Here is a 24,219-nt window from a genome sequence, read left to right on the forward strand (position 1 = left end):
TGTATTTACAATGATGTATTTACAGTGATGGTCCAGCCATCTTCCGGGGGTGGGGGTAGATGGAAGTAGTGAATGGGTTACACACGCACAAAAACATAAAATGAGTTTGATTAGGGGACGTGATAGGCCGCTCTGAACAAATGTGTTTTGAGCGAGCGCCTAAAGCTATGCAAGTTGTGGATGGTCCTAATGTCTTGGGGTAGAGCATTCCAGAGGATTGGCGCAGCACGGGAGAAGTCTTGGAGTCGGGAGTGGGAGGTACGGATTAGTGCAGAGGTTAGTCGAAAGTCATTTGCAGAGCGCAGAGGTCGGTTAGGCCGATAGACAGAAATGAGGGAGGAGATGTAAGGGGTGCCGCACTATGGAGAGCTTTGTGGGTGAGAACAAGTACTTTGAATTGTATCCTGTAATGAATGGGCAGCCAGTGCAACGACTGGCGAAGAGCAGACGCGTCCGAGTAACGATTAGCCAGATGGACGACCCTGGCTGCTGCATTAAGGATAGACTGGAGAGGGGAAAGTCGAGTGAGGGGGAGGCCAATTAATAGAGGGGATCTTTATTTAGGAGGAGCTGTCTGATTTGGGGGGCTGTATTTTGGGTGAGTCGTCTGATTTGGGGGGCTGTATTTAGGGGGAATGTGATCTGAGGGTTCTGCATTCCTTTTAGTTAATATAACTACTTTCAGGAAACACTATTTCAGGTTAAAATATTGTAGGTCAGAATGATGTCCTATATCAGCGTGTAGGGCATAGGGTCTGATAGTTTACGTTACTCGCAAACTGCATTTCTTTATACTTCTCATTTTGGAATCTTCAAAATGTCCCTTCTCAAAAAAAATTGCATATACAGTATATACAGCTCTGGCAAAAATTAAGAGACCACCGCATCAAAACCCTGCCATGGGCAGCCCAATCTCCAGACCTGAACCCCATTGAAAACCTCTGGAATGTAATCAAGAGAATGACGGACAGTCACAAGCCATCAAACAAAGAAGAACCGCTTACATTTTTGCGCCAGACTGGTGGAAAGCATGCCAAAGCACATGAAAGCTGTGATTACAAATCATGGTTATTCCACAAAATATTGATTTCTGAACTCTTCCTGAGTTTAAAACATTAGTATTGTTGTTTATAAATGATTATGAACTTGTTTTCTTTGCATTATTTGAGGTCTGAAAGCACTGGAGTTTTTTTCTTAAATTTTGACCTTTTCTCCTTTTCAGAAAAATAATACAAAATTTATTGCTTGGAACTTCGGAGATAAGTTGTCAGAAGTTTATAGAATAAATGAACGTTTTACACTTTACTCAAAAATAGACCTATAAAGAGAAAAATCAGACAAACTGAACATTTTGCAGCGGTCTCTTAATTTTCGCCAGAGCTGTATATATCATTTTATTTTTTTTCTTTAAATCACTAATATTGGCGGTTTATTAAAGATTGATGTGCCTAGGACCTGCAATGTTCATGAGTAGTGAATAGTGATGAGTGAAGGTGCTGGGATAACGTGTTGCTGAGTATCTTCGGTGTGCTCGGATGATATTTTCAAGTCCTTGCGGCTGGGTGTTTTGCAGCAGTAGAGAGCTGCAACACATGGGGGCATTGCCTAACAAACAGTCAGTCCCTGCAAGTGTTGTGGCTGCCTTCCGCCGCAAAACATGAAGCCGCAGGGGCTTGAAAATATCATCCGATCACGCCGAAGATACTCAGTAACACGTCATCTGAGCACGTTCTCTTCCTTCCCTATCACACGGACATTCCCCAGCAGAGAGTCTCCTGATATTGAGCCCCATTCGTCATTTCCTCTCCATGGCTCAGTCTCTCCAGAATATAGAATCAATATGTCTGTGGCCATTAATGAGTAACGAGTATGTAAATTCAGTGGGGCCCTTCTGTCACTCTAATTTGTAAGCTAGCAGTCACTGTTCACATGTGAAGATCTCTACGAGTGTCCGTATGAGCTGTGAATTGTTAGAGGGCATGAGATTCACAGGCCGGCTGGATCACAAGTGCGATATCCCCCACCCTACATGTATAGACAGATTTCACTAAAGCTCGGTGACTCTTTATTCCAATCTTCCTGTCCCGGTAGAACAATGTAATAAACTATAATAAGATGTGTCAGGTAATACAGGTATTATTCTGCCCACGCTGCTTTATATGAGCTGCTCGCTGCAGATAATTGTGCAGAAAGATTCTGAAACTCGTGAAATGTTAAGCATTGCTATGAGTAACAAGTCCTCAGCATTGACCGAAGGGCACCCAATAATGCAGTAATATCCAGCAGCGCTTATCTAGAGCCACCGCGCCAATGTGCCCCATCTCTACAGCTGTATGGGATCATGATTTTCAGGGTCATGTACTTCCTGCAGCACAGGTAGAAAGCAAGTATTGAATGTGCTCTGCATTATTACATGGAACCTGATAGTTATGAAGAAGCTTGTGCGGTTTATTAGCAGTGTATCCCCAGGCTAAAATCAGACCCTGTCCAGTGAATATAGCAAAACCATTCAATTCGTTATGTAACATTGATATAGGCCTCCTTCACATGTCATTATTTTCCACGTGCGAGAAAAACAAGCCACACTGATAAAACTCTAATCAAAAAAATTGTTCAGTATCAACCGTTTTTCTCATACGTGGAGGAAAAATGTCCTATGTGACATCCCACGATCATTGGATAGCACTCGGATGTTAACCAACTACAGTCCATTTTTTGGTTTGTTGTTTTTTTTTTGTTTTTGTTTTTTTTTATAACCCCAATGGACCCTTAGATTTACCTTGCGGATTTTCAGACGACGCTCGGATCAAAATCTGGCATGTCTACATTATTTTCCGGTGTGTACATCCCTATGGACTATCACAAATACGAGTGCTGTCCTTGAAAAGCACAGATAGCGCTCATACACAAAATGCAAAAAAATCTCCTAAATAATAAAATAAACTAATACCCTGGGGAGCAGCGGGAATAAAATGAGAGCGAAGACGTCTGCTTCTGACCTAGTGACAGATTCTCTGCAAGTGCAATTTCAGTTAGATACGTTGTGCTTAGTGTAATCTTTGTTTTAATTTTTCTTTCATAAATCAGTAGTACAGGTACAGATAAGAAAGTTTTAAATGTATCTGATCAGAGAAATCTGCTTCTTTCTTTTGAACTGAACTGATAATTTATTTTCAAAATTCTCAATTCCCGGGTAAATTCTGTGTTCGTTGTCGACAGATTTTTACATTACTGAGATGGGAGATGGCAGTTGGTGCTCATGAAGTCCTATGGAGAGGAAGGAGCTGGAAGCCGAGCTGTTCCCTCCCGCTACGCTCTCTATACGTAATCTAATCGGTCATCTCCTATATCAGTATTGGGACAGTCTGTCATCACTGAATACGGATTTTACCCGTGAATTTAGAATTTTGAGAATAAATGATCAGTTCTGGTTGAAGAAGCAGATTTCACTGATAAGATATATTGCAGAGTTACTTATTTTCATGTGTACTATTATTTTTATTTTTTTTATAAATATTAAAGCATTGGTTACTCTTTAACTGCACTGACTATAATTGACATTTTATCATGACTCTGAATCTAAAGCTGGAAACTTATCACTATTCCTTGACCCAAACCTGAAAGTTGTATTACGATCTACCTCTGAGCAAGTGGGACTGAGCAAGTAATAATTATAATATGGACGGAAAGCTGACGAGGTACAACGTGTGGCTTGTTGACAGTATTTAATACACTGATGCAAGTATAAATAAGAAAAAATGTGTGTGTGTGATACATACGTATCTGTAGACCCAAATACAGACCTGTGATGTCATACTGCATCCTATTAAAGGGGTTGTCCACTGCTTGATCATAGCACAACATGTTTCCCCAAAAATAAGCCGTAGCATGAGTTTACATGATTTTTGGAGTATTCTTGAATAATGGCTTTACTTTAAAAATAAGCCCTAGTTACAGTCAGGATTGGTATTTGGTGGTGAAGGGGAGGGCAAACTGGTCAATTTCTCAAGGCCCCCATTCTGAGGGGCCCCAAGCATTTCAATTCCAGGGTTGAAACTGCTTAAGGACCTTTGGTTACATCACAGTCGTGGCTATGATGTTCCCAAAATAACTGCAGGACTCTAGAGGATCTAATTAGGAGACAGGCACAGGCTGGTATGCAATTTCTCAAGGCCCCACTCTCTTAGAGGCCCCCAGAATTTCTATTCTGAGGTTAAGACTGCTTAGGGACCTTTGATGGCATCACTGTCATATGATCATGATGTCACCAACGGTCGTAACTGCAGGAGTCTAGAGAAATTGAAGAGAGACAGGCTGATATGTGTATGTGCATTGTGTATAAATCTGTATGTGCAATGTGTTTGTGTGTGTGTGTATAAATGTGTATGTGCCGTGTGTTTGTGTGGGTAAATGTGTATGTGCAGTGTGTGTGTGTGTGTGTGTGTGTGTGTGTGTGTATGTGTGTGTGTGTGTGTAAATGTGTATGTGCAGTGTGTGAGTAAATGTCTGTGAGGCAGTGACTCATGTCACAGGTAGGGGTCGCTGTGTGTTCTCCCCTGGTTGTGCATGGAGACGGATGAAGTCCATAGGTGTGCTGGGAGTCACAGATTTCCGGTCCAGGTTTTCCATGCAGGATGGGGTGTTTCAGGTGCAGCGACACTGTCAGTCTGGTGTGTGCTCTTGTGCAGAGCAGAGGCCTGCAGAGCGCTGGCTGTGTGTGTGAAGCAGCACAGGCCAGCGGAGCCAGCAGCTGAATAGCCCGGCTCCCGCAGCGTATACAGTGATTCAAGTCGTCCATGGTAACTAGTCTCGGATGTTGACAGTCCTGTGCCCGGTGGTGAGCTGGAGGTGGATGTCATGTGCCCGAAAGAGGACTGGCATGTGTAACGATTGCAAACAGGTGGATATGGTGCCCGGCTGCTATCCAGAGGATATCCTGGGCTGTGTATGACTGTGTGAGTAAAGAGACTAGGATACAGCAGTGCAGGACACCCACGAGAACTAGTCAGAGGAGCACTGGCGTGTGTAGTGTCTGCAACATGTTAAGCTGTGTTTGGAGACTGTAATATGATGTGCGGTCGCCCCACGGATACTGGACAAGGAGAGTACCGGCGTGTTTAGGGACTGCAATCTAAAAGCCATATGATGTGTAGTGCTATGAACTGAGCACTGATGGTATGCCACTTGTGTGTAAATTGGACTTTAATGCTACGAGGAAACACATTAAAGAGACTTTTGTGTTTGAACTTTGTGGGTCACTGCCTCTTCACTGCGTACGGTGCTACCGTGTGTGTATAAATGCGTATGTACAGTGTATGTGCAGTGTGTGTGTATAAATGTGTATGTGCAGTGTGTGTGTAAATGTGTATGTGCAGTGTGGCATCTCTGCGGAGAAACACAGTGTGAGTTGCATGTCTGGCCCTTTAACAATAAGGAGAGTTTTAAGGAGTTTAAGGATGATTTGACAGGAACATGTACAAAACTTGCAGATTTCAAAAAGCTTTTCTACACAGTTCTTGTGGTATGTGGGAAGATGGAGAAAACAATTAGCCTTCTCAACAGTAGGTGTTAGTGTTTCAGATCCTTCTGTTCTTTTCTTCCTTCAATGATTGTTATGGTGTCACGTTGCCATGGTTTCTAGTCCCTTATGTGCCTTATTCTAAGAAATTGTTTGAAATTCTACACTTTTTTGTAAATATATAAAATATTATCTCCAAAATATGCTTGTCCAGAGCGACCTCTTTAATTGAGGCAATCCAGAAATACCCTTGGAAGGTCAAGAACACCCAGCACTGCGGAGATGCGGCCATGCACCAGTTTGCTGCAGCTTTCTCCAGATACCCCCCCCCCCTCAATACATATGCATGCTCATTTTAGGCCATACATGCATTTGTCAAAGTGAGGTAGGATGCGGCCAGACACCTCTACCAGCAGCTTATCTCCCTGGGAAACAATAGGTCCGGGCATTGTAATTCGGTGGTTGGTTGATCCAGCTGAAGTCTTTGCTTCAGAAGAACAACATTTGTCTTTATGTACTTGAACTAAAATTGACAGATTGTGGCTTTGCAACCAAACAATTTATGTAGCCCCTACATAAAATTTTTCTCTCGACAACCACTGTCCACTGCTGGGAAGATTCTGGCTCGCCTCTTCCTCAACCGCCTCCTCCAGCACCTTGAGCCTGGTCTACTACCTGAAAGCCAGTGCAGCTCCATGCTGAACGTGGGACATCAGATATGGTCCAGGAAAAGTGCCAAAAGCAAAGCAGCCACCTTTTTGTGACCTTTGTCTACTGGACCAAGACTTTCCACACAGTCAGCAGGCCTGTGGAAAATCATTGCAAAGTTTAACTGCCCAATCAATTCGTCATAATTGTCTGGCAGCTTCATGATAGTATGATGATTAAGGTCCTGAATGCTGAAGATAAATAAGGCCTTCCCAGATACAAATGGTGGTCCTTGCCACTATCGGAAGACGGCCAGCTCCACAAGTGAGTATTTCCGGCCGGTGGCCGACACTGATAACTAGTGATCAGCAGGGATGTTGGGTGTTGGCCCCAACCAATCAGACATTGATAACCTCTCCTATGGATAGGTAATTAAATAATAATGGACAACTTCTTTAAAGGAGGTGCCCAGGACTTATGTGGAATCTGTTAGCAGGATTTCACACCCCAAAATATTTATATGCACATGTAGCTCTTTCGAAGACAAGTCCAGCAATACCTTTACATGACCAGTCTGTTCCTCATTTAATGAGAAATCAGCATTTGAATTGATCTGCAAAACAGGGTGAAGAACTATTCGTAGATCTGAAGCCTCTGTCACTGCAGCTCTATTCCGTTCTCAGTCACCGGTTACTCCTGATTGACTGACAGCACAGAGGTGGCACTGGACAGGAATAGTGCTCTAGCACGTGCCTAGAGCACTTAAAGTATCATTTGCATATGAGCTAATTATGCTAAGTAGAAATGTATAACTATGTGCAGCTAGCTCCCTCTACTGGCAGTGGCAGGAATCCAGAATGTAAACATGGGCAGGTCCACAATGTAAACACTTTCTAATATTTGTTATTAATTTTGCCACCTTAAAATTAAAGTTGGGCACCTTTAACTCCAAAGTATAATCATTTGGATGCCAAGTATGTTTTTTTTTTTTAACATTATATAAAGCTTAGAGTCTTGTAAGATCCTGAGCCGTGCTCCATTATCCTACTTTAGTACATATCTTTTCCTCATCTCTGCAATCATATACTGATTGTTCTCTTGCTTTTCATATCAAAGGCTGCAAAGAATATGTTATTGTAGAATTTTTAACCTTTATCTTGGCTATTTCTTTAAAATTTGTTCATCCATCCCTAAAATCACCCTATAATTCCCTTGTGCATTCCTTCCGAAGGTTTGCTACATGGACAGTGCAGTTAGGAGAATATTCGAGTGGCTGAGTTCAATGACTCCACTATGCTAAAATCTTAAGAACTTGTTTGTACTTTTTGTTCCCCTGTAATTTTTTTTAGTAAAATTCTTGTAATTATTGCTTGCTAGCTTATGGGTTTGCGTGTGCAGAATCCGATTGTGACCAGAGCGAGGGCTATGCCTAGATCTAGTGTCGTGTTCCATGTCATTTTCTGCATATACCTACCTGGGTTTATAAGACATAACACATTTTAATACAGTTTGTGCTTTATTGGTTTAATAATTTAACCTCAAATATTTCCTTTGCTTCACTGGATCTATTACTTAGAAATCTATGGTTATTCTAAATGTGGAATTTTCTCTCTAAAAAAAAAAAAAAAAATGTTTGGGAGAACTTTAAAATTTTCTTTCTCATATCTCCAAACATCAAGGATCGGACTGCTACCAATCCTAAGAATGAAAGGGGATGCAGCATTTGCTGTAAAAGGAAAAATTGTAAAAGGGCCTTGGCGCTTGGATGATTCTTGAGACTCCTTGTTAGAAAGTGATGGCATATTCTGGTGCTATGTCTCTTCTCATTTTGAGATAAGAAATCTCATTTAAGATTAAGCCTGGTGAAAATGTAAGTCAGCTGTAAAAAAATAAGATGGCTTTAGTACTGACAAAACCACCTTGCTCGAGGCATATAGAGATTTTATTTAGGCAGTCTTCTTTAGACCATATCTAATTTAGCAACCGGAATACGAAATTCAATGTCGGAGTATAGTAGTCATTAGGGTTGAAGTTAATTGTGTCAGGGATATTATGTTGCCACAGCTTTGGGCTTCGTGAAATCTAGTGTATAAATCCTGTGTAGTCGGCAGTGGCTGCAGGGAGAAAATGAAGTTATATCTTCTCTGCAGCTGCTCACTTCCAGCCATCAGGATGGTGCAGGGAGCGGTTATAGTCCCCACTCACTACAAAGTGAGTACGGCTGTCATCACTCCCTGCTGTCACGTTTCAGAAAGCTATGTTTTATTTTAAAACCCTATGGACTAAAAATGCGTCAGACAACGGGACCGTAATCTGCTAGCCTGCATCTGCTGGTTTCTCCCTGCCTAGATCTGCTTGATTGCCAGGTCTGATTGCATATAGTGAGAGATCGGTCAGAGAAGCTAAACTGGGTTGTGAAAAGCCGGAGGAATCCTCCGAAGGATGCTTCTTCTTGTACCCGGACTCTACTCGCAAGGCTCAGCTTGCTACACCGAGTGGTGAACGTCTCACAGGTTCCCTTAGCTCCATTTTTTTTTTTTTTTTGTCCTATAATCGCAAATGAAAATTATATTCATCATCGGCCTTTCTCTTTTCAGCTCGCAGGATGTCCTGTCCTATTTTCAGGCTTCCAACATCTTGTTGACTATTTTAATACTACGGTAGTTCTATAATTGCTCAAGTTATGACATTGTGACCCCTACGTTAGTTTCCAAATTGTTCATTTTGAAAGAATCCACTTTAATATGATGAGCTGCGTAAAAATATTTTGATTAGTTCAAGTTTGTCATTTGCCTTGTGGCACTTAACACGTGGCCTCTAAGTGGCTTTTTTAATGGTTGAGTGTACAGTGAGGGGCACATGTTCTCAGACTTCTTATGAACTGCGTCCATGGTCGTTTCTGATGCACAGTAGCCCTTTGAGCTGTTTACTCTGTATTGAAGGCTTCTAGCCCTTTAGAACAGAGAATTTTGAAGACACTGAGCCCCACCGTGTCACACCACTTATGTCATTCATCCAGAACATGAACGGTTTCCTATAAAACAGCGTGATTTTCAGCAGGCTCACCACAGAGTTTCTTTTATCAGACACCAAAGAGTTAGCGCTTGGCCTCTCTCCAAGAATAAAGAATACTTACCCTTGTGCCGTTCTGTCCCACGTTGCTGAGATTCTGGCAGCAGATGCTTTTCAGTGTAATTGTTGGCACGGGAGCCAAGCTGAATTCTGAATAGGCTTTCCCTAGTAAATGACGAGGCCGTTGAAGCCCTTGGTCTACAACAGTTCACTGTATTGATTAAGTTCAATGGTAGGGTTTCTTGTAAGAACATGCAGCATCTTCAGCTCAGACGGGTAAAAAAAAGAAGCCACAGTTCTGCCAGTTAAAAAAAAAAAAAAAAAAGATCTCAGATGGACGGATAGGGGTTTTTTTTTTTTCTTACTTCCACCAATGTAATGAACTGACTTGTACAAATTACTCTACAGAACCGAAGAAAAAGGTCTTCTGGCTTTTTTCCTGAACTAGAAATGGCAAAAAGTGATTTATTTTCTAAATAAAATCTTTTGCATTGCTTTCTTTATTGAGGCAGATTCGGAAACCAGACTAGAAACTTCAGACTCTACCATGACGGGAAGCACTTTGTCGGAGAGAAGAGATTTGAATCTATCCACGACCTCGTGACCGACGGCCTGATCACCCTGTACATTGAGACCAAGGCGGCCGAGTACATCGCCAAGATGACCATAAACCCAATTTACGAACATATAGGCTACACAACTTTGAACAGAGAGCCGGCACATAAGAAACAAATGCCGGCTGTGAAAGAAGAGCAGGGCGAGAAGGAGTCTTCAGGAGAAGATACTGTGGAGGGGAAAAGGGTAAGATTTACATTACTCTCTCCCACTTTTTTCTTTTCTTTTTGGATAAGAGTGGAGTAATTATGTGAAGAGTTGTCCAGGGTTATTAAGTTCACGCGGCTGTTTTTTGACATGGTGTTGTTTTTCAGAGTGAGCTCCAAACTGCCGAGATGCTCGGCCATTGACATTCATGATCTGATGTCGCTTCTACTTTTGGAGTATTGTGATTGCGGTCATCGCATAATTGCCGAGGATCCATGTAAACATTGCAGCAGCGCTCAAGTCAATACATAGCTTCCCTATCTTTCCCAATTTGTGCGATGTACTGGACACCCATTTATTTCACACGACCTTGTCCCAAACTGTCAGGATTTTACAAGGCCCAAAACTGAACACTTGGTCGTGATTACACTATTCTGCTTAAAAAAACACAGATATTGTAGCGCTTCTTTTTGTGATTCTCCTAATTGTTCTCCTCCTTTTTACAAGTGGTTTTTTTCTTTTTTATAACGATCTTATGATCTGGAGTGTATATGATAATTCTGCATAAATCTGGGCCCATGCATACCAGGTTAAAGCAATTGTTTTATACTTATAGTATGTTTGTTTTTTTAATCCATTTATGTTCAAATACAAGATTTGTCATTGAAACAGTTACACTGTGATATAACCTTGTCCTTTAAAAGGAACCTGTCACGTTGAGTAACACTATTGTCCTTCACATATAGTGCTAATTTGCAGCCAAGTAGTGTTTAAATCCTGTGTAGTGGACAGTGGCTGCAGGGAGAAAATTAAGTTCTATCCTCCCTGCAGCTGCTCGCTTCAAGTCATTGTGGCAGTGCAGGGAGCTGTTATAGTGTCCGCTCACTACAAAGTGAGCACGGCTGTAATCACTCCCTGGCGCTTGACAGCCCACACTGTACATATACGAGGAGTTATGGCAGAGCACTTACTACAGTGAGCAGCGATTGTAACCTCTCCCTGCACCGATTGCCTGTAGAGAAAAAATGTATGTCTTTTTTTTTCTTGCAGCCACTGGTCTATTAAGTCGGCGACACAGAATTTATACACTGTTTACCCACAAATTATCCCTATATCCACAGGTAAATGGCATTTCTCAATTTGACAGGTTCCCTTTAAATACTAGAAAGGCTCTTGTAAGTGCTCTCGACACATATTTTATCCTAGCATATGAGTTCTGTGCGCATGGATGGACTTGACGGGTTTATTATATCTTGCATTTCAGTCTAATGTGTCTTGTTTAGATGTCTCACACATACGAGTGGGGAAGGTATTGTCAGTCTACTTGGATATTTTTTAAATGGTACTAAAATAATACTTTATAATATTCTGACTTTAAAAGAAAATCATGCAGTCGTACTGTTATATTCTGCATCTTCGGATCTTCAGTTAACAGAAAGCCAAAAAATGATCAACGGTCCAATATCCATCTCAGCCAATATCCATCTCCCCCCAAGTCATGGCTTTCACCTAAAAATGGGTATTGACACCCAGATCAGGTCTCCTCCCTGACGCTTGTAACCACGGTAGGTGCCCTCTGTGAGATCTCTGACCTGGTTAGACAGAGTCCTTCCATATCACACAGAGAATGCCGGCTGTAAGCTTCTTTAGGGGCAACTAAGATGAGAAATAAAATGTTTTATTCAGATCTTCAGCCACTTTATCAACATGTGGCCAGTTTAGCATGTGAAAAATGGTGAAAGGTCCACTTTAAGCTGAGCACTCTGTTCGACTGAAGAGTTAACTTAGTTTTCTCTGTATTTTTTGATGGATACGTAGGTTTCCAGGATCAGGACCCTCTAGGGCTTATTTCCTTTACCATCATGAAGGATGTACCCCAGGTAACCCTAAGTTTTCATGTTTTGAGCTGAGCTAAATTCGGAAGTTCCACCCATTTGTATTCTGAAGCTTTGCTCAAGTCACGCAGTACTTCAAAGGCACGGAGCCTTCACTAAATATTTTGGGGAAGAGTTGACATCTCTGGTTTTTGCAGTCTTTACTGTCTAGATATTTTTAGCAGAAGCTGAAAAGTTTACCAGCCTGTAAATTATTCTGTTCATTAAGGATATAAAACGTGAAATCTTTTCACCTGACTAGCTCTCGACTGTCAGAACTTGGCAGCTCAGAAATGTTACATTGTAAACTTTTTTTGTTATTTTTTTTTTCTTCTGTATTTTTGATATTGATCAAAACTTCATGTGATGTAATTGGGTTATTTGCCTTCAAAGCTACGTTCTCTGAATTCTACGTTCACCTTCCTAATGGAACAGAAGACATTAAATTGTACATCCAAGGTCCATTAACGTGGCAGTGCAAATGGCAAGCAGTGAGGGTCTCTTAATGATGTGCTGATCGGAGCCAGGTACAGAGAATCTAGTCCGGTGATATCCAGCAGCTTAAAATTCTCTCGATTTTGTGATCTGGCATATGATACAGATCATAGACATGTTGAAATATAATTTCTAGAGTTGCAGTGATTGCATCGCTAGGCTATGTTCACACGTTGCGTTTTTGCAGCGTTTTTTTTTTCTGCACGCAAAACCTGATGCCTTCAACGGAAACGCAACAAAGCTGATGCCCTGATTTTTTGTTGCGTTTTTGCACATACTCATTGCTTTCTATGGGTGAAAAAACACTGAAAGAAGTGACATGCTGCAATTTTAAAAAATGCAGCGGTTTTTCAATTCAGTTGAGAAACAAACAATGTGTGTGCATGAGATTTCTGAAATCTCAGCTTTTGCTGGCACTGTAAAACGCAGCTTAAAATTTGCATATAAAAGCAGCGCAAAAATGCAACATGTGAACATAGCCTTAGACATTGACCACTGGTATTCGTCCCATACAATTACTACTTGCATCCCCATCTGGTATAACCATATTTCCTTTAGGCCAGCGCTACATGCTTCATTGCTATACTGTATGATGTCAGAAGTTAAAGGGTTTTCCTGGATTAGAAAAATAAAGGTAACATTGCTGCTTCTCAGCCCCATTTACAACAATGAAGGCAAGTCACAATACCACACACACTCCATGGGCAAGTCACATTGTTTTTACAGTAAAAAGAATGGCTGACCCATTTTTTTTCTCCATAAAAACCCTCTGTAAAGATCTGTCGTATCTCCCCAAAAGTATGACATGTAGTGTGACATCGCAACATTTCATTTAATCATTTCCTTTGGTGTCATTGCTCGTGACCTACTGCAACAGTCACAGATGCGACCAGGGACAGAAAACACATTTGGAAACAAGTCCCACGTAACTCTCTTGCCATAGACTTCAATGCAACTAGCATGTGGCTTATCTCCAAGTTCTCTTTTTGTTGAATAAAAATAAATAAATCACATGATCTAAGGGGTAACGTTTCTTTTTTATGGAGCGTGACATGCCTGATATGACAGTGTAAGGAGACTTCTAGGCCATGCAATGCTCCACTGGGAAACTAAATATGCAAATTGTCTCTTCAGAGAGTAAACGGACAGGAACTTCAGCGCCACCTATTAAAGTAGCGAGCCTAAAAGTCAATATCGACCCTTGAACGAGCCTTGCCACATGATTTAGGATAAAAGCCAAATCAGAATCTCAATTTATAGACACATGATACGGGATGTTGCCCCTCCTCCGTGCAAAGCAAGAGATCTGATTTGTGTATGAGAGGCCCCTGACTGAGCTCTCCTTATGGAGGGTGACATCAGGGCCGGCTCCAGGTTTTTGTGGGCCCTGGGCAAAAAAGTCTCAGTGGGCCCCTTAACACATACCACAATTCATGGTGCACAGATACAGCAGAGAAATATAGGTATAGTCCAATGCCAAAGATTTCACTTCTTATAATACATGAATGATATCTATTGTAAATTCTACAATAGCAGAGAAACTGGACAGTATAGTCCTCCATACAGTATTATGGGCACCACATAGTGCTCCATACAGAATAATGAGCCCCATATATTGCTCCATACAGTATCATGGGCACCACATAGTGCCCCATACAGAATAATGAGCCTTATATAATGCTCCATAAAGAATAATGAGCCTTATATAATTCTCCATACAGAATGAGCCCCATATATTGTGCCATACAGTATAATGAGCCCCATATAATGCTCCATACAGTATATGATGAGCCCCATATATTGCTCCATACAGTATTATGGGCACCACATAGTGCTCCATACAGAATAATGAGCCCCATATATTGCTCCATACAGTATCATGGGCACCACATAGTGCCCCATACAGAATAATGAGCCTTATATAATGCTCCATAAAGAATAATGAGCCTTATATAATGCTCTATACAGAATGAGCCCCATATATTGCGCCATACAGTATAATGAGCCCCATATAATGCTCCATACAGTATATCATGAGCCTCATATATTGCTCCATACAGTATTATGGGCACCACATAGTGCTCCATGCAGAATAATGAGCCTTATATAATGCTCCATACAGAATGAACCCCATATATTGCGCCCTACAGTATAATGAGCCCCATATAATGCTTCGTACAGTATATGATGGGCCCCATATATTTCTCCAAACAGAATGGGCCCCATATAATGCACCATATGTAATTGGCCCCATAAGATGCTTGATTTATAATGGGCCCCATATACTGCTTCATATGTAATTGGCCCCATAAGATGCTCCATATGTAATTGGCCCCATATGTAATTATATTTTACCCTGAGGAGCATTGCACGGCCTATAAGCCGTCGTGGTCAGTGTCAGAGCTTAGACCCACTCTTTCGGTGTCTGCACTGGCTGGACGGTGTCAGAGCCGCTCTGGTTCATCCCCATTTTACCTTCGATGGTGATCTGCAATCGGAGAACCACAATCGATTAAAGAAGTCAGTTTCTCCTTCGCCTCATTGGGGGACACAGACCATGGGTGTATGCTGCTGCCACCAGGAGGCTGACACTAAGTATTACAAAGAAAGTTAGCTCCTCCCCTGCAGTATACACCCCTCTGCTGGCTCCCAGCTAACCAGTTCTTGCTTAGTGTCCGTAGGAGGCACACGGACGGGTCTGCTATTCAGACCCAAAGAATCTTTTTACTTTTACCGGACGAAGGGGGCGACGGATTCTTTCATGTTCCGATCTCCCCCGAACCAACAACAGGCGAGCACGGGAGTTTCACCTCTCCGTATCCTCTCCTGCGACGTGGGAAGCCACTGCCTGAGCTGATTCTAGGGGCGACGGCCCTTTCATGGGACCGATCTCCCCGTCCCTTATCAGACGAGCACTGGAGTGTCACCTCCAGTATCCTCTTCTGCAGCCAGGCCTATTGCCGGACATCAGCCCTGACCACCAGGTTTTACCCTCGGCTGTTCAGAGGCACAATCCAGTGTGGCGTCCGAGCAGCCCCCACTGCATCACCACTATTAAGAGCGGATGGTACAAGGAGGCGGACGGTTCCTCTCCTCCTCCCTAACAAACGGATGATGGATTGAGGTTTATCCCTACACCGTCCACGCTGCACAGAACAGCGCTGAAACCCACCTCCGCGGCGGCTCCATGCCGGGACGCGCAACGATGGTGAGTGGATCCATCTTCAGAGGGATATCCATAAAGGCGCAGGCAGCCTTAGCCACTTTCCTGTGGCCCACCTCTCTGAGGTAACGCTCTGGCCGGCTACAAAAATTTAGCCCCTGGCTTCGGCCGATGTGTAGGCCGCATCCCGGAAGTCTCCTGAAACGCCCCGCTGGTGTCGCCCGCCTGCTACAGAAATTTAGGCCCCGGCTTGGGCCTATTCAGCATCGTGTCCGTCGCTCCGCCCCCCGAGTTGGCGCTTCTCGCTCTCTGCGAGATTTTATCTACTCTGCAGCTCACAGTGGCCATCTTGGTCCACCCGGCCGGCTCACACTGAGGCAACGATTTTTAGCATTAAGGGGGCACAACCACTCTACATCAAGGCATTAAACGCGCAAGTATTCTCCGTTCTTAAAGGCGCATGTCCAGTATTCTCTGTTCTTAAAGGCGCATGTCCAGTATTGTCTGGTCTTAAAGGTGCATGTCCTGTTTTGGCTGGTCTTAAAGGCGCATGTCCCGTATTGTCTGGTCTTAAAGGCGCATGTCCAGTATTCTCTGTTCTTAAAGGCGCATGTCCAGTATTGGCTGGTCGTAAAGGCGCAGGTCCAATATTGTCTGTTCTTAAGGGCGCATGTCCAGTATTGTCTGGTCTTAAAGGAGCATGTCCAGTATTGTCTGGTCTTAAAGGCGCATGTCTAGTATTGTCTGGTCTTAAAGGCATGTGACCAGTTTTCCCTGGTCTTAAAGGCGCATGGCCAGCATACCCTGGTCTTACGCACATGGCCAGTATGCCCTGGTCTTAAAGGCACATGACCAGTAGGCCCTGGTCTTAAAGGCACGTGACCAATATGCCCTGGACTTAAAGGCACATGACCAGTATGCCCTGGTCTTAAAGGCACATGACCAGTAGGCCCTGGTCTTACCACTTGGCCAGTATGCCCTGGTCTTAAAGGCACATGACCAGTACGACCTGGTTTTTAAAGGCACATGACCAGTATGCCCTGGTCTTAAGGGCACATGACCAGTATGACCTGGTTTTAAAGACACATGACCAGTATGCCCTGGTCTTAAAGGAACATGACCAGTATGCCCTGGTCTTAAAGGCACGTGACCAATATGCCCTGGACTTAAAGGCACATGACCAGTATGCCCTGGTCTTAAAGGCACGTGTTCAATATGCCCTGGACTTAAAGACACACAACCAGTATGCCCTGGTCTTCAAAGCATATGACAAGTATGTCCTGGTTCTTAAAGGCACATGACCAGCATGCCCTCCTCCTAAAGGCACAAGACCAGTATACCCTGGTCTTAAAGACGCACGACCAGTATTCCCTAGTCTTAAAGGCGCATGACCAGTATTTACTGGTCTTAAGGGCACATCATCAATCCGAAGCTGGTCACCCTAACTGAGCTCTGGAGCCTTCGCCACTCATCCCCTAACCGCAACCCATGGTTTTCTCGGACCAAGAGATTGAATCCCTCTGTGAACCCTCTGTGGCTCTGAGTGCTCGCAGGACCGAGATACATGATCCCTCTCCTACATGGGAGCGTCCGCTAGCAGGGGCCGCAAGTGTTCTAGAAAAACGTACAGGCGTCTGCAAAACGGAAGTTTTTCATTTCCTAATCTCTCCCCCATGATTTGTTGAGAACAACGCTGAATATGGATCGCATATTGCCTTGGATTGCAAGAGCTTCAGAAAAGGAGGGACTCTCCTATTTATACCATCAACAAATCGACGAGCAATTCACTGGGCAGAAGCCGCTAAGTAGGTTGCCATACCTGGTCTGATTTTTATGGGCGACGGGTCCTTTTAAGGGCACCGATTCCCCCCACATCTTCAACAGACGAACACATGCAGTGTCGCCTCCATGTATCCTCTTCTGCATCCAGGCCTAATGCCAAACAACCTGCCCTGTCCACCCGGGGACCTCAACTCTGGGGATGTACAGAGGCACACATCTTTGGCGTCCGAGCACCCCCCTTTGTATCAATTTAGGGGATGATGCAAGAAAGCGGACGATTCCTCTCCACGTCCCTGTTAACAGAATGGTGGATCGAAGGTTCCTAATTTTCTACTCTGCACGAAGATGGCAAGAGGCCTGCTGGTTGCAGCCCTGCATTCTGCCACTTGGCAGTCTAACCGGGTGGAATTTCTTGTGGTATACCTACCAGTATCCCTGCCCGATGTATCATCAATTAAAAAACCACAGACGGTCGGATAGCAAATCTGGTTCGTTCCGTCTTGTGGCTTCGGGTTCAGCGCTCTACCCTTCTTTAGCGCCACATGATGTTGCTTGACCAATAGTCTCCTGGTCAGAGACCTTATCTACTTCAATTCAAATCAAATCTTCTGAGCGGGAGACTAACAAGGGATCGTATTTTTTCTACAGACCCATCCAGCAGTAGAAGCATTGTCCTGGACAGTCTAGATCTAAGAGATCTTGGTTTCACGAAGGAGAAAATGAAAAGTATGATCATTCCTGGACCTCAAACTTCTAACAACCTTTGACAAGGCCCTCCTTTTTCAGATGCAGTTCCTCCGCTCAGCCATTACTTCAAAAAAAAAAAAAAAAAAGTGGAGTTTTCTGGCATCCATCGACATTCGGTTTTCTTACCCTCACATGCCTACTTTTTTTCCCCTCTACAATTATCTCTTCTCCTTTCCATTCGCGAACAGCATTTTCAAGTCACGACCTTGCCCTTCAGCCTGGCTACCGCACCACAGTGGTCGCAACGCTCATAGCAGTTGTCATGTGCTTCTTGCACCCTAGAAACATGGTCGTCCTGCCCTACTCGGTCGACTTTCTAGCCGCTCTACAAGGACTACGCTAAGTCGTCTATATCACTTGCAATACCCTCTCACTTGGGCTAGCAGCTAAACTTAGACAAGTTTTTTCCTCATTCCCAGCCCAGCAGATCCTCTTTGACGATGATCCTGCACAAGAAGGATGGTAATTCTCTCTCTCGAGTCAAGGTCGTGGCCCTTCAACACGGAGCTTGTGCACTTGATCACTCATTCCCTCGGTTCATTCAATTAGCTAGGAGGGTTCTGAGCAATAAGACGAAAACGGAAGTAGTTTTCTTTTGCTCCGCTCGTTTTCAGCAAGTCAATCAGGCTTTCAAAAGGTAGTCTCTAAGCTCCTTCCTCATCCAGAGCCTTCTTCTGGTCCAATGGTTATTAGGGATACCAATGCCCGTCTTCTTCTCCCGATCATTTCTCTGGGGATCCGAACAGTACGGCTAATCCTACAGCAGGTCCACTGCCCTTCGGCGGGTCAACCATCCGTCTTCAATTTGGATAATGCCACGGCTGTGCCATACGTCAATCATCTCGCAGGTACCCACAGTCAAGCGCCATGGCCGAGGTACCTCGCACTCTCTGATGGGCCGAGATCTATCATTCGGTGATCTCAACAGTACATGTCCCTGGAGTAGAACACTGGGCGGCTGACATATTCAGCCATCAGGGTTTTCTCCTCAAGTGAGTGGGAACTTAACTCGGAAGTCTTCCTTCACATCTGCCTTCACTGGAGTACTCCAGATGTAGGTCGGATGGCGTCCAAGCTGAACGCCTATGTACTCCAGTTCATGGTTTGGCTTCAAGATCCAAGTCCATCGCAGTGCATGCTCCGTTTCTTCCACGGTACCAATTTCCATAACTCCTCTTCCACTACGTCTTGAGATCTTTTTGGAAGCAGAAAAGGCCCCCAGTGATCCCGGGAGACCCGCACTGACCATGTCAGGTTTTCTCGCTTGCGGTACTAGTATTTCTCCGTCTTATTTCGTCAAAACTGGAAATATGGACCTTCTCGCAGGGAGCCTTCACCTGTAGTTCTTCCCTACCGCATACCGTTAGATCTGGGGGACCTTAATGGTCCTGGGGATCTTACAGTAGACTCCTTTTTCGATCCAGAAAGACTTTACTATCAGGGAACGTCACTCCCCTTTTTTCTCTGCGTTCTTGTCATCCTGATGAGTCTTCAGAGCTTGCCACTCTGTTCCTTTCAGTCTTTTTTCCTTATTACCATCAATGCATCGTTGCCCTCAAGCCATCCCCTTCCCTCGTTGCCAAGGTGGTTTTGTATTCCCACTGTTGCAGGGGCATCGTCCTCTCATCTCTTTCGGCTCCAGTCCACACAACGGAATGGGTTCTCCATAATCTGGAAGAAGTGAGTGCTCCAAGTGGGTACGTATCGAGGACGGCGTCCTTCCGAAGGTTGGACACTTTGCTTGGGCTTCTCGATGGTAAGTAGCCTGGAGGATTCTTTTCACCATCCAGGAGTCCTTCCGTGCTAGATGTCAGCCTATCTCCTTGTCTCAGGGCTCTAGGCACCAGGCGTCGGCAAGCACGACTGCAAGCTTGCGAATTCCTCCAGTCCGCATGCATTCTTGAAGCACTATAATTCACACACTTCCACAGATGTGAGTCTGGGCAGGCGGACTTTGCAGGCCGCCTTGGCGCACTTGTAAGTAGCGGTTACACGGCCTGATCTGATGTTGTCCCCACCCAGGGACTGCTTTGGGACGTCCCATGGTCTGTGTCCCCCAATGAGGCGAAGGAGAAATAGGGATTTTTGTGTACTCACCGTAAAATCCTTTTCTCCGAGCCATTCATTGGGGGACACAGCTCCCTCCCTATTATTAGTTGTATTTGTTTTTATCATTTGATATGTTATACTCTCATATATAATGTGACATGCTATACGCTTATATGTTATTGATTTCCTACTGCTTTTGCACCGAACTGGTTAGCTGGGAGCCAGCAGAGGGGTGTATACTGCAGGGGAGGAGCTAACTTTCTTTGTAATACTTAGTGTCAGCCTCCTGGTGGCAGCAGCATACACCCATGGTCTGTGTCCCCCAATGAATGGCTCGGAGAAAAGGATTTTATGGTGAGTACACAAAAATCCCTATTTTACCTTTTGGGGTCATGATAGATCCACTTTGCTAAAGACAACACTTGCATGTGTCAGTTTTTTTTCTAGTGGGAAACTATGACCATGGTGCCCACTACTGATTTCTAGCACAACTCTAAAAGACTATTGCAGTAACATAAACCAAACTTCAGAAATAAAAGCTTGTCGAGTATCGCCAGCGATGAAGCGGCTGCTCATAAATGGAATGTAGGCACTGTCTCATGCTATGGGTCTGTTTATTCTGCACATTTCAGTATGTAGCACGGCCGTCCGATATGCAGTCACACTCCGCACGGTATATAACATCCCGTGTCCTATTTACTAACATTATCCCATTAGGAATTTACATTCCTACAACTGATTATATAAGACACATGAAAACGCTCCATTGTCCGCTGAGTTTCTTCGGAAATATATTTCTGGGTTTGTGGCTCATTATCAAGATCAGAAACCTGAAAATGGTTCCTTGTTTGTAAGAAAGTGATAAGGCATAGTTGTACATTATTGATTCCAAGAAATAAGGACAGTGGAGTACAGACCCTTGTTGTGCGGAGATGCCTCTACGTGACCATGTGAGAAGAGCTACAGAGTGTTATCAGAGTGTTATCAGCCAAGATCCCTCTTGAAGACTTTATTTTCCATAGAATGTAATAATTTATTTTTTGGAATGGCCGGCGCTTGCTTGCCTGAGCTTTCTCTGCTGACAGTTCTTGCTCTAGGCAAGCCACGGCTGTCAGTCACCTGTGATGAAGTCGGGGCATGCAAAACGAGTGGGTGGGACGGAGCGCTGAGTCTCTTGGCCACTCCAAAGGGCACTGGGCACCCCAATTAGCATGTATGATCGAAGCCCTTCTGCAGGAGCTGCAGTTTAGAGATCACAACAATTTTTATAAGGGCTATGTCCCCTACAAGGCTGTGTGCTTAGTTTATATGTTTCAGTTTGGATTGACAGACCCCCATTAAGACCCACATACACATTAGAGTTCAGGGAAATTAACCCAAATGATTTTTCATTGGGTAAAAACAAATAATCTTTTTAGCCGACCAATCAGACATTTTTTTATTTTTGTCTTCGAACTATAGATCTTTCTTTCCGAGAAGGATCATTCATCTGTGGTCTGTTTTTCGTTGAAAGGATTTTCCCCCCAATTTTTTTTTGTCGTCCGATGTCACTGAGCACGTATGGCCAGGTTACGTGACTGGGCCAGGCAATATGGCTAAGATCTGTGTAGCTCTGCCGGCATTGCATTCATTTGTTACATTTGTTTAAGCAGTCGTTCAACCACCAGCATACACTAATCTAATGTGTATGGGCGCCCTTACAAGTAGCCCCATTAGCGAGACACACAGATTTGTGTTACAGGCATCTACAAGATGCCTACGGCTGGGGTCACACTTGCGATTGCAATGCGAGAAACTCGCACATCAATTCCCGGCACTGCCGCCGTCACTTGGGACCGGAGTTTGCGGCTTCATATATTTCTGTGCAGCTGAACAGTGGCAGTGCCGGGAATTGATGCGAGAGACTCGCTCGATTTTCTTGCATTGAACTCGCAAGTGTGACCCCAGCCTAAGGATCATTATAGTTACTATAATGAGTGAAGAAGGCTAGAACGTCTTGAGGAACATTGAAAGGTGTCAATCAGTGACACTTCCAGAAGCACCTACTGCACGCCCTTCTCAAGATCTGCTTGATTTACCCCACCCTGAACTCCAGAGTGCTGTACTTCATATAAAAGCCCATATTTAAAGGGAACCTGTGAACCCCAAATTCAAAGATGAGCTGCGGCCATCCTGAAAGATGAGATAGAGTTTAGATTATACTCACCCAGGGGCGGTCCTGCTGCGGTCCGATCTGATTGGTGTTGCGGTCCGGTCCGGGGCCTCCCATCTTCTTACGATGACGTCCTCTTCTTGTATTCACACTGCGGCTCCGCCGCAGGCATACTTTGTCTGCCATGTTGAGGGCAGAGCAAAGTACTGCAGTGCGCAGGCGCTGGGGAAAGGTCAGAGAGGCCCGGCGGCTTCGCACTGCAGTACTTTGCTCTGCCCTCAACAGGGCAGACAAAGTACGCCGGAGCCGCAGCGTGAAGACAAGATGAGGACGTCATCCTATGAAGATGGGAGGCCCTGGACCGCGACGCCCATCAGATCGGACCGCCCCCCATGTGAGTATAATCTAACCTCTTTTTCCTCATCTTTCAGGATACATTATGTTGATAAGCCCCTGATGCCGGTGGGCTTAGCTCATCTTCGAATTTGGGGGTGATAGGTTCCCTTTAAAGTGGCATTGTCTCAGTAAGGAGGGTCTAAACCAGAGGTGTCAAACTGCATTCCTCGAGGGCCGCCAACAGGTCATGTTTTCAGGATTTCCTTGTATTGCACAGAATGATTCCAGCACCTTGTGGAATGCTAAGGAAATCCTGAAAACATGACCTGTTGGCGGCCCTCGAGGAATGCAGTTTGACACCTCTGGTCTAAACTATATTCCTCCAATCTTTAGCCCATACTAATGCATTGAGACACTTTATAGTAAACATTTTTTTTTTTCTTTGAACATTTGATGTCCACGTTTGGGTTGAAGGTTTTCCATTTTGATCATACAAATATAGCAAATATCAATAGTTATTTGTTTACAAATTACTAGGTAATCACGGATGTTATAACAGCTGTCCTCCTAAGCTGTTGTAACCTACATAGACAACGTGGTCTTCATCCACTTCTGTGTTTATTTCCTGGAGCTACACTGTGGTTTACTTTGTCCTTTCTGGTCTTGCTTTCTGCCATCGCTTCTACTCTACAGAAAAGTGTCTGTGGCATTTACGATCTACCTACGTCTTCAAAGACGCCAATAACTCCTCCTTGTCTGATTATTTTTTGACTGGTTGTTCTTACCCTGTACTTCTAGTTTTCTATCAGCTATTGCAGCCGGCAACCTGCACTAAGGTTAACATTGAGAAGCCTATCTTAATATCAAATCCATTAATGACCCTGTGGCTCTTCTTTCTGGTTCACGACACCTAATCGCTTTAAACAGAGCAATATAAGACTTCTTAGAAGTCTCCGACTGAACACATAAGAGTTGGTTGTGTTCCCGACAGCACCTTGCAGTCCTCTGATGTCTACATGTTCAATATATGAGTGGAAACAATTTCTGTAAAACGCTGCTCTAATATAAATAGCTAGAGACCATCGCAGTCTAAACAGGATACAACCTCTGTGAATCAGAGTTTAGCAAGTCGACTTATGTGGAAACATGGATCTAAGAGAAACCAAATAAACACAAGTATAGGACGACTGACGACAGGAAGCGGAATCATTGATCGCTGATAGCGGTTACTGTAAATGGGCTACGGACTAACGAGAACAAGCCTATAAGGGAGACACTGAAATATAATGTCTTGTCACTTCCAAATTTACTGTAAATTAGATTTTAGTTCACCTAAGCACCCAAGGGGAAAAAAAAAGCTTTTGGGGTCGTCTAACCGGCTACTAAAATCTACAGTATGTAAACTATACTCACTACGAGTCTACCCCAAATGATTAGTGAATATGGGCTTCAAAGGCGAGGATCCCCCTCCTCTGTGAGCAGAGGGCTGGATAGTATCAGTGGCTCCCAGTTCGGCGGACCGTGCCGATCCATGTATTCTCTTGTGGACACTGATGGGGATCATTGAGTGACCACCCATCTAAATGCCCCCTCTTATCCAAACAAATATATTTGAGGTCAT

General features: G+C 44.0%; 1 protein-coding gene across 1 annotated transcript in view; it reads left to right on the forward strand.

The window, feature by feature from the left end:
• Positions 1-24,219, forward strand: part of CHN1 (chimerin 1) — a 124,432-nt gene that overhangs the window by 42,736 nt on the left and 57,477 nt on the right. The window contains exon 7 of the mRNA XM_077272664.1: positions 9,751-10,039. Coding sequence (XP_077128779.1) covers positions 9,751-10,039 — 289 coding nt within the window. The remainder of the gene's footprint in view (positions 1-9,750; positions 10,040-24,219) is intronic.

This window comes from Ranitomeya variabilis, chromosome 7, assembly GCF_051348905.1.
Source record: "Ranitomeya variabilis isolate aRanVar5 chromosome 7, aRanVar5.hap1, whole genome shotgun sequence".
NCBI classification, from domain to species: domain Eukaryota; kingdom Metazoa; phylum Chordata; class Amphibia; order Anura; family Dendrobatidae; genus Ranitomeya; species Ranitomeya variabilis.